Source organism: Ambystoma mexicanum, chromosome 9 (assembly GCF_040938575.1).
Source record: "Ambystoma mexicanum isolate Mex_15411 chromosome 9, UKY_AmexF1_1, whole genome shotgun sequence".
In the NCBI taxonomy this organism is placed as follows: domain Eukaryota; kingdom Metazoa; phylum Chordata; class Amphibia; order Caudata; family Ambystomatidae; genus Ambystoma; species Ambystoma mexicanum.
In genome coordinates this window covers 1,062,910,835-1,062,922,277 of record NC_090931.1, presented here as the reverse complement: position 1 = coordinate 1,062,922,277, position 11,443 = coordinate 1,062,910,835, and the positions used below count along the sequence as shown (strand labels likewise).

The 11,443-nt window shown below is 44.5% G+C and overlaps 1 protein-coding gene across 2 annotated transcripts in view; it reads right to left on the bottom strand.

Annotated features, from left to right (window-relative positions):
* Positions 1 to 6,689: 6,689 nt before the first annotated feature.
* Positions 6,690 to 11,443, bottom strand: part of PLA2R1 (phospholipase A2 receptor 1) — a 1,951,179-nt gene continuing 1,946,425 nt past the window's right edge. For both annotated transcript variants that reach the window (XM_069616352.1, XM_069616351.1), the window contains one exon: positions 6,690 to 8,918. In XM_069616352.1, coding sequence (XP_069472453.1) covers positions 8,719 to 8,918 — 200 coding nt within the window. In that variant the 3' untranslated portion in view covers positions 6,690 to 8,718. The remainder of the gene's footprint in view (positions 8,919 to 11,443) is intronic.

The window sequence follows — 11,443 nt, the reverse complement described above, 5'->3', positions numbered from 1 at the left end:
GTTGTACCGGTACCTGCCCCGTCCACTGGCATTTACAGATACAGTAGCATCATCATCATCATCAATCCCTGTGTCAATGTCATGCTGATGGCGCATTGCATAGGTGGAGCAGGTGAGATCGAGGCCTGCAGACTGGTCATGCCTTCAGCCAGGCCAGTGTGTGTGGCAACCCATGTGTGGCTGGTGGAGTGACCCACCGCTAACGTTTCTCCACAGTGGCCGGCATGCGCGTGGTGTCGATGGTGGCAAGTGGAGCGCTACATCTGGAGCAGTGTCAGTGGTGTTTTCAGTCGTCCTAATAGCTGCTGGGGTGGTGGGAGTCTGCTGGGCAGGTACTGGCAGCAGGTGCTTTCTTGCCAGTGATCTTCCGTCGGCTACCTTGACTGCGGGGGGTGGGGGGCAGGGGTGATGGCTAAGGTGCTAAGGTGCTGGTGGTTGTAACAGGCATCTCAGTGGTGTCATCAGCAGAGTTATTCTAGGCCCCGTTTCCTCTGTCTGGGTAGTATGTAAATTTGGGGGTGAGTGACATGATTGATATCAGTCATCATGGTGACTGGTATAAAGGTGAGCTTAACTCTCACCGAGGATGCTGACCAATGGCCAGTTAGAAAGAGGTGGGCTGATGTGCAGGGGAACTCTATTTAAATATTGATAAATGTGCTCTCTAATATGCACACGCCTTGGTAAGTTTCACAAGGAAGTTTGGTATCTCTGGGCTTTTGTTGAAATGTGCACTTGTGGTTAACTCTTGTGAGTCAGCATACTGATGTACCATCCTGTACAGGGGATGTTTTCATGGGCCACACACAGCAATGTCCTGATGGAGTAGGGCATGGTGACATGATTACTTGGCCTGCCGTTTGTGCTGCAACTCAATGACAGATTATTGGTTTATGTGTTACTTACATGGATCTTGTTAGATCTTGGAGCTTGCAATGTGGATTTCATGCTGCTGGACACTTATGGGCTGCATGTGGCCACGCAGAAAGCATCTCCTTTTTTCATGAGTTCACAAATGTGTTGATGCTATGGTACATTTCCGTCATCGCAGGCCTCCTGGGGTGTCACCTTCATTCAGTCCCCCAGATTACTCCCATGGCCATTTGACCGTAGTCTCTGCTTGGGCATTGAGGCCATCTGGGTACACAGCCCGCCTGGCACATGCCTGTGGGTAGGGGGCAGGTTATGCATTCACATCACAGATAACATTTCCTTCATGCGGTACTCTCCGGTTCTAAGGTTGACATTCCAGAAATGATGTGACCTCCTCTGAGCTGCCTCAACTCTCTCATATCTAACATCACTTTGAGATACTTATTAATTCACCCTGTGTATCTTCCCTGAAGGAGCTAAACAGGAAACTCAATGGGAGTAATTGAGGGAATTCTTACCCTACTTAGGCTAAGGGTTGCAAACTATCATGAAACTAAGGATGGAGAATGTATTTTCTATTATCCAGATTTTTTACCTCAGAGATGACATGAAATATGGGAGAAGGTGCGCATCTGAAATTAAGTAAACAATCCAATGGGAGTGAGGGCTGATGGAGGCCTTAACTTCCTCAACTGAAAAACCCACATTTTGAGGTACTGAAAAACCAAGGTGTCTCAATGATTTGGTGTGCTCCTGCGATCTACAGCTGCTTTCTCTTACATGTGTGACCCCGACCATCCATGTAATACACTCACACCACCAGAAACATTGGCCTTAAAAAAACATTCCAATCCCCCTAAGAAAATACCTTGAAGCAGGGCTTGTGTTGTTCATTGCCAGGCCAACATTTATGATGAATTATTCAATGTCTGCCTCATGGCACTTTCTTGTTACCTGCTGAGCAGGAAGGGAGTAATTATTGCCTCTGATTGAGCTGAAAAGATGAGTCTGCTGTCTTTGCTGGTGCAGGAAGACAGCCCATCAGCTATGTCTCACAGATTGCTATATTATCGTGGATGGCACCAAAGAGAGTGAGTGCCTGGAGCGTGGACGATGTAACAAGGTCACTAAACTCACCTTGTCAAGTGGGGGTAGGGAACCCTCCCATCACGGGGAGTGAGGCCTACCAGGGTGGAAGTCAGAGCCATTCCGACCCCACAAGGAGAAAGTGGCAGGTGGGAGCCCCCACCCGCCTTCCTGGCCACTTCCTAAGCGATGTGCTTGTATTGATAATCACCTCATACCTCTGTACGAAGATGCTGGCCAGTTTTCTTCTCATTTTAGGCAATGATATACATCATGTCCAGTGGTTTGCCCACAGCATGACAACCCACTAGAGCCTCCAGGAAGCCAGTTCCAGTTCCAAGAATTCCCCCAGAGAGAAAGAAAGCAGCTAAGCGGAATGACGAGGACCCTAGGTGGCAGCGAGAAACACTACCACCACCAACCAGTACTGACACATGCGTGCAAGAGCCGCTGCGGCACCGCTCTCTGATACAGACTTGTACAAAATAGCTGCAGAGCAGGTCCTGGAGCACTTGCACGCTTACCAGTCATTCAGTTGCACAGTGGCTCCCTGGTCCGCACTTAGGAGACATTTATAATCTCACCTGTGATTCAGCCCCAGTATTATATTGGAATGTTACCCCGTTTTACCCCACTGGGGTGACAGGAGTAGGAAAGGCACAGATGTATTCATCCCATTCGCTCATTTTTAGTTTCAGCTCTAGATGTCTAGGTTGAGTTCTGCAACCTAAAATGAGTTAAGCAAATCATTCCTTATATTGTAGTGTATATCTTGTGAAGATATATCCTATCATGTTTGTATGGTAGGTAGCAGAAGTAGCATTATGATATATGCCTGACATCCATTTAGACTTTAGTGCTTACAAGTGCAATAAAGTGCTTAATGAGCAAGCTCCTATATGTTTATTAGATTTGCAGTCAAAAGAATGGAGACAGATCGATGATCCTTTCTAAATTAATGCTTCAAACTGAGGGATGTGTTTCCGAGTTAGCATTTATCTACCATTGGAGACAGAGAGGCGCTAAGAGGTCCAGCATTCAACATATTTATCTATTATAGTTGTGATAAGGGTATGTATTTCAGACATCCCCATGTAGGTATAGCACATTTCTATGCGTGCCATCTTAACGGGCTTCTACCAGCTATGATCATGGTGTTCAATCCAGATTACATGGCTTGTAGGAATCTTGCCATTCACAAGAAACCTTGGAAAAGAGACAACAAGATAACCAGGGAGATGCCACATGCCCGGGAATTGTTGCAATATACCGTGTCAACAAGTTCTGTGTTCTGGTAGCATGTACAGAAGTAAGACTGGGGGAATCTGGAATCTGAGCGTTCAGCTGTGAGGCATGACGTGATTGGTCGTATGGATGACCTAATGTGATGTTAGTTAATAAGGGAATTTCCCAGGTTTAGAACTTATTAAATACATGCAGTCCCTAGGCCTGGTGTGGATGCTGGATGTATGATTTTATTTTGAATGTCATGTTTTTGAATGCATGCTATATTATATTCTGATGTTGATTTGAATATATTGATGAGTGATATCGTGCCTTGTGCCTTATTTTCTTATATCCATTCTGGTGCCTTGATTCGTTATAGTAGATTTTATAACCATTTTGGAAGCAAAGCGAATCTTTGTGCACACAGTTGAAATACAAGCAGACAGAAAATGCTGTTTTAAAAAAAAATAGATATTCGTATAGAATACAGATGACGTTTCTAAGTGTTTTGTGATTCATTTCATGAGGTGATGAATTGGACATTCGTGTAAGCAAGTGAGTTTCTGGTTTGTGAAGTTTGTAAATAAAGTTGTTCTATTTTTGTACAAACCAAGAGGGGTTTTCTTACCCGTGCTGCAGATGCAGGAGTGATGCACGTTAAGTGATTTTTTTTAAACTTGCTTATCGAAGCCGTAGTATTGTTTGCTCTCTGGTTTTCTCTCTTCTGTGCATTAGGTCATGTCAAACTATTGACTGGAAAATCGCTTCATCCGTAAGTATATGTCTGTTTGTTTTTTTTATTGTTCATAATGCTATGTTAGAAGTGAAACCTGATGGGATGTGCACACCTGTAACTGTTGTGAAAGTCCTATCTACTCTTTCACAGGTAAAGAGGTAAGGACTCTCTTCTCTACTGATGGTTCAGGGATGAATTGTGTTTCTCCTAATTGCAACAGGGGGGATAAGTGTCTCTGCTGGGACAGCAGGTAATGTGTATTGCTATTGTGTACTGCTCCTGGACGGCAGCGTGCTCCAGCCTGGGTTTTGGACACCACCGCTTTGATTTAAATGCATCTTTTTCTGTGATGAAATAACAGATCAAGTTCAGGTGTGTACCACACTACACCTATTAATTTTTTAATGTGATTTGAGACTTATATGTTATTGTTGTTTTCAGTGTTTTACTCCTTGTTGATTCATCGCTTGTTGATTGTTTTACATATATTAAAAATACTTGTTTTGTGACACTTGCCTCCTTTTGGTATCTTACATGTCCTGTCAAGAGGATTAGATCTAAAAATAATATATGGTAGCATTTCTTGCTTCAACATTGGGCTACCCAGGGGAGTTTTGGGACTCAAATGACCCCCATCTCTGCTTTAAACCACCGGCACAGCGACACCTCCTTTTTCCATGATTACCAGCCTGGGTTTTGGCCTGGAGCCAGCACGCAACAACATGCCTCACTAATAAATACTTGGTTGCTATCCAATGCGGACCATTGAGGTCCTGGTGGACCCGCAAGGGGAAAATGGGTGAGCGTAGCCCCCTTTCCCTGTATTCTGAAGCCTGTAACACCTCCCAGGTAGGGGGGACAGGGCAGGATGAGTCTGGGAAAGAGAGCCAATGGGAGAAGAAGGAGGAGGGTAAAGCTGGGGACAGAAAGCAGGAAGATTCAGGCTCTTCAGGGATAGGTAAGAGAAGGAGGCGGTGGCAGACCAACAGACCAGAAGGAGGAACGATGGTGGACAGGAGTGTTGAGGCATTTTGAGAGAAGATGAGGTAATGGTTGGTGAGAGAAAGTGGTACTGTGTTAGCAGTGTGTGTAAGCTGTGTGACTAAAAGTAGCCATAGAAAGTAGGCAGTGAATGGAAGGTGACTGAAGGAGTGGCACGGGTGAATGAGTAGAAGGAGGGAGTGGAGTATTGCGGAACTGGAGCAAGAGTAGTAGGGAAGTGGAGAGGGGAGAGTGGTAATGGATTGGAGGTGGAGAGTAGTAGTGGAGAGGGGAGTGTATAGGAAACTGAAGAGAGGATAGTACTTGTAGAAGGGAAAGTAACTGGAGAGATAGTAAGAAGGAGTAACATTGAAGAGTGGAGGCAGGTTATAGAGAGCGAGAGGAGACATTGGAGGGGCAGAGAAGGTAGACGTAGGAAGGGAGAGAATAGAAGGCGGATGGAGTTGGAGAAAGGAGAGCAGCGACAGCAATATTGAGACACAGGAAGAAGAACATCAAGGTGTGAAAGGAAGAAGATGGAGTGGGGCTTCAGTGTCTGGAAGGCACAACTCATAAAACCCTCTAAAACGAATCCTAACTAGAGAAGGGGACACCTAGGAAGTCCCAGAGGAGGTTAGATAGATCAGCCAATTGCCTTTACGCCATCACCACCAGAAAGGACGAAACGAGACAGTAGGGGCAAATACATGATAGATACTAACCCGGGGAGTAGGGACACCTGGCTTAGGGTGGATATTGCTTTCTCTAGATGAGAGAGCAAGGGACAACCCTTAGTGACCCTTTCAAGAAACGTAATAAATAACCCTTGAACTATCCTTGGGAGTTTGTGTATTATTAAGGCCATCTGTGACATCACCCACCACTGTTCCACTGGCTCACAAAGCCCCCCCCGCCCCTCTCTTCCTGGTGATTCCACTGCTATTCACTCTTCACCACCACCCCTGATGCCCTTGCAGCAGAGTATAGATCTTGACTACACTGGCATTCCTACCCCGGCAGGAAAGCCAGCACTGCTACCTCAGACTGGCTCTGGCTCCAACCTGAATGTAGCTGCCACCTCTTACCAGGTCTGGTCCCAGTCTTCATCTGGCATCTATTGATGAAACAATAATAAACACTTAGGTGATAGGTGGGCCTGAAGGGCTGCAGGATGTGCATTTTAACAGGCAGTGCGGGAGCGTGTGCCTTTTTGGGCTTCTCCTGAGGAGGGAGCGTTTAGTTCATCATGATAGGACAGCAGTATGTTTGTCAGAGAACACTGATACAACACTTAGAAGAAGTGGCACAAAAGAAATGGCACAAGGAATTGGAGGTAGGATTAATTGGAATGCTCCTCACAGTAATAGTTGATGTTGTACCTACGGCAGTAAATGCCACGTATCACTGGTGGTAATGATGCAGCTCCATTATTTTTAAAATGTTTCTAAAATTATAAAAGGAGAACAGCATTTTGACCCTGGGGGAAGAATTTGATTCTAAGGAAGATCCAGTGATAGAGATACTCCATGTAAATAGAGAAACGCATGGAGTCTTTTACAAAATACTTGCTTTTGCTTCTAGATTTTTTGTAACTAATATATCCCAAAAATGTCCTGGTCTGAGAATTCAAGTAAAAATGTCCAGGTGCTAGTTCAGGTTTTAAATGAAAAAAGTGTGTGATATGCAGATGGTAATTTCCATTCACGAAGTACTGGAATAATAATCGCTTCCTGGGACCACTGTCCCAGATTGGTAAGGATCCATGGAAGATTAAAGACACAGAAAATCTGGGTTAAGCCTTGGTTTATTCTTGTTAATTACAAGGGTTGAATAAAGGCCCAAGACAACTGTCTAGACCCAACAGTGCGACAGAGAAGGAGAAATACAAAACAAGCTAGAGCTATCAGGGTACCCTAATGCAAATCAGGCCTAATGTTCAAAGTCCACATTTCCTTAGTCTAAAGCAAATCGGAGTTCGGTCCTGTATCACTCTGGCTTTGCTAAAATAGTCACACACATTTGTAACAGCGTTTTGAGTGTCCTGTACACTTCTTTAGACCTCCTGGTGTGTAGTGGCCCTCCTAGGCTGCTGATTTGAAATGTCCTCATTTAACATGACAAACCCCATGCCCTGCAAGGGTAGTTGTTGATAGGCATTTACCCCCATCGGTCCCGAGTTGACTTTCATGTTGCAGTCCTCCTTCTGCTTTTCCCCCAGGCAAGGGTGAAAGGAAGCTACAGGGGCTTTTCACATGCTTACACTCGCTGGGGTTTCACCTTTCCTAGGCACTGTGGTCAATGGTGAGGTATAATGATATGATATGATGGGTTATTTATAACGCGCTTAATACCCAGCGGTTTCTAAGCGTGGACCCGGGGATCAAACCTGTGGTGCTCCGTGTCATCTTTCTTCCAAGGTGAGCATGTTGCCCCTGAGCTATCCTTCTGAGACAAAAGAAGATGTAGTCTAAACCATCTTGTGAGCAAGCGGTTGCTGGCCCATTCCCTGGGTATCCGCTCGCTCTTCTTCAATCTACCTCTAAGGCCAGGATTGGGGCTATGGCCCTAACAAGCCATGGGTAAGGTTTTGGTTGAAGGATACAACACAACCCCCTTCAGCTTTTGCAGATTTCCCTCTCTCCCTTTCTCTCTTCGTCCCCTATCCCTATCCCTACTTTCTACCTCCTTCTGATGTTTCTCTCCCGCTCCTCTTCTTTCTCCACCTCTAATTTGCCCCTGGCTCCTCTCCCCACCTTTTGTACCTTCTCTTTCTTCTAACAGTGATTGTTTGTTTGCATCTTCTTTCCCTTCCCCTTGACCAACCTTGCCCCTGCTTTTCTTTCCTACTCCTCCTTTTTCTTTCACACTTTCTATCCTACTACCGTGGAATAATGTCCATACTCCCTCAAAGTCTATCTGGCTCTGGCCCCTTTTATAGTGTGCTTCTATAGTTGTTGGGACATCTTTGCGTCATGAACGGTGGATGGCCCGTCACTCCCAAGGACTTGCTTGATTGGTCTGTGTACCCTATGGCCGCCCCCTTCTCAGGTGTTTCTTTTAATGTTGTTATGCCTCAAAGGTGTGTCTTTTGAAGTCTCATTTCCTTAGGTATCCACAGGGCTGTGAAAAATGCATTCCGCTATCTTGGGATCAGATGGAACTGGCATGACATTCATCTGAGCCAGTCGTGGCTTCCCTCAAGGCACCCATGCCTACCTTTCTTCTTCCGTGACACTTGGCTGTGGTTTGTGGCCCAGAGAAAAGTTGCAGTGTGCCCTTGCTTCTGTATCTCAAAATGGGTGAATGAGCAACCATATCTTTCGAATCACCTCGCAGATTGCCCGTTCTTGATATGAATCTGGACAAATGTAACTTGTGGTCACAGACTATGGGTCCAAATGTGAGCACATCACTTCTATATTCGGAGTCTCCTTTGCAGATTGTTACTGCCTACGTGGTGCGATGTATCAGCAGGTTGAGGAGGGAGGATCTGGGTGATTCCCGTTTACCACCTCCAGGTGTGGCATCGCGGAGCGAGCAGCTGCTCCTCCTCCTCCGGCTCCCACAATACATTGGGCCACTTCGTACGGGGACATCAGCACACAGTGTACCACATGTCTCAAGTTACTGTTCAAAGTAAAGAATAATTCTGGTCATTATCCAAAAATACATTGTACTTGCAAGTATTTACAACAAATCCTGCAAATGTTATCTTTTCAATATAATTAGGTTCTTGTGCCATTGATTCCTGGTTTTAATATGTGATTATAGTAAACATAATATAAAAATAATTGGTAATCAAATGATTTTGTCCGTTAGAAATGATTTGTCTCCAACTCAGAAATTAGGATGGTTTCTTCCAAATTTGAACCTGGAGTGTTCGTCACGGTTCTAAAAAGTGGTATTCTCCATGAGTGACTCTTGATCTTCTTGTGAACACACCACACAAATGATGCAAGGATGAGAATAATTATTGACACTATAACTGCAAGTGGTATGAGTCCATGGTTAGAATCTGTAAGGAAAAAAGCATGAAAATAATTTTAATAGTCAATAAAGCACTGTGAAGTGGTCTGAGGCACATCATGAATCACTATTAAAAAATACACATCTGCCCAATAATCTGTATTTGTTTATGCTACTTCAATAGTGGCACTTTTGAGGAAGATCGTAATAATAGATTGTGGAAATCGCCATTATCGAGGCATAGTTTCGGATGCTTCTTGAGATGCATTTATGTCTGAGAATAAACACGAGCTATTCCATAGCTGTGTAACCCCTGATGCACGGATTTGGCTACGGCATTGGTAACCTTGGGGAAATGTTTGAGGCTGCAGGTTCTCATCATCGGTCTGAACATTTCGATCCCTTGTAGGAGTCGTCTGCTCATAGAGATGTCGTACTGCAGGGGGTGCTTGAAGCCAGAGCAAGCCATCATTAATCAAAATACATGTTCTCAGTTCAATCCCTTCAGATTTGAATGCAGCCTGCTTTGTTATTGTGTAGCTGGGTAGTTGTACATTATACATTTTGTTGTGGTTTTGGAATCTTCCTTTAAATTTGTTTTGCTCTAGCAATGGTGTTTTGAAATGCTGTTATTCAACATAAATGTTAATTTTAAATAAAATACAATAAATGAATAGGGTGACATGGAGAACCTAATGCAATATATGCTCATTGTGACCCCCCCAAAAAAAACTTTTGTATGAAAACAGAATTCAAATCCACTGATCTTTTATTTTATTTTGTGCACCTCAGCTAATCTGTTTTCATTTGAAAAAAACATATAATTTATATCAATCCAATAGCGTGTTTGATTTAAGCTGCCATGTGGCCTGAATTCTGTCTGAATAAGATGATGTGGATGTCAGATAGTTGTATCCAGTTTGTGTATGCTGTTTTTCTTTCTTGCATTGATTTCTTTGTTATATTGATGAAGGCTTGCTCAGGGCTTGTATAATCAAGGGTGCATGAGCCCGTCTGGGCTTTCCTTTCCCCGTCAGTTTCATGCTGGACTAGTCAGGTAGGGGGCAAATCTACAGCAGAAGCACTGTTTTCAGCAGTAGCAGTAAAAACCCAGCTCGGCAAACCCAAACTAGATCTTACAAGCGCAGGTGTCTATATATCAAAAGATTTCCTATAATTTTAAACATCACTTTTAAAAAAAGAGTATTATTTATGAAGTGGTTAACGTGCAGTATAGTAGAGAAAGGGGCATGGGGAAAAGCAGGTATCTGTGTGTTATTTTGGTAGTCGCAGCGTGTCCAGATGCTGCTCCTCTACCTGTGCACCACAGGAATGTCTCAGATCTGAGGCACACCATCATGGAGGGAAGAGTGCTTCAACAGAGCAGTGGACTGCACTGTAAGATATATATCAAGTGGGGTGGGACGCAGAAGACCCCCCTACTGTTAAAATAGGTTCATATGCGCGCTGGCTTTCGTAGAAGCCAGAGCATTGGTGTAGCAGAGGTTAGGACCCTTACTTGGGAAGCAAACACTCCTCAGGATCTGTAGGTTCCAATGATCTCCAATTATTGTAAATAGTATTGCATTGTAAGCAACTTGAACTACACTTTGAGAGCGGTCTTCAATAACTAATATCTAGGTAAGAGGGTGGGCCATGCCTTAGTCCCGGTGTTGCCTGAATTTGAATTGCCAGTATGGTTATGGTTAGGGTAAGAGGAGCATTAAACTTAACTATAAGTCGATAGAGGGCAGTTTCTACTGGCAAGCCATCATGTACACGTTGTGCTAATGTTTGTATCCCTTGTAGAAATGAATTAGCAATAGCGTACACTCCCCCTGTTCCGTGACACTGCACAGCTTGAGCACACCCATCACAATGCTCCCACCCATCTTGATGACCACCTGCCATAACCACAGCCTCTTGGCGTGATGCCTTTGTTTTCACCTGTAGACCCATAATGCGTATACTTGTACATGGTAAAGAGTATACCCATATATATATATGGGCCTCTTTACACGGTAGGCGGTAAGGGTTTACCGGTACCAGTATTTTACCAGTACCGGTTAACCCTTACCGCCTTACTACGAGGTCCCTTTCAGGGTTGGTGAATTTAACGCCTGCTTTTTGCAGGCGTTAAAAACCAACCCGCAAAGGGACCAGGGAGCTAATTACGGTACCGCAATTTGCGGCACCGTAATTAGCGCCTTCCCCATTCCCATAGAGCCCCATGGGACAAAAATGGGAATGGGGAAGGGCAATGGGGGAAAGGGGAATTACCGCCCCGCCAACCTTGGAATAGGGTGGTAATTCCCCTTTCCACCAAGGCAGAGCCGTATTTTACCGGCATGGACCAAGGTGCTAATAGCACCTTGGTCCACCGCCATCCATGTAATGAGGCCCGTCATTCAGTAAAAAACATTCTGAAGGAGATGTTATGGTTGCAGCACAAAACAACAAAATCCTAAACATATCAGCAGTTAGGATTTATGAAAACTCACAACTGCACTCCCACCATCATAAAAAAAAACATAACTTGGATTTGCCATGCACTGATTATGACGCCTCTCTGTA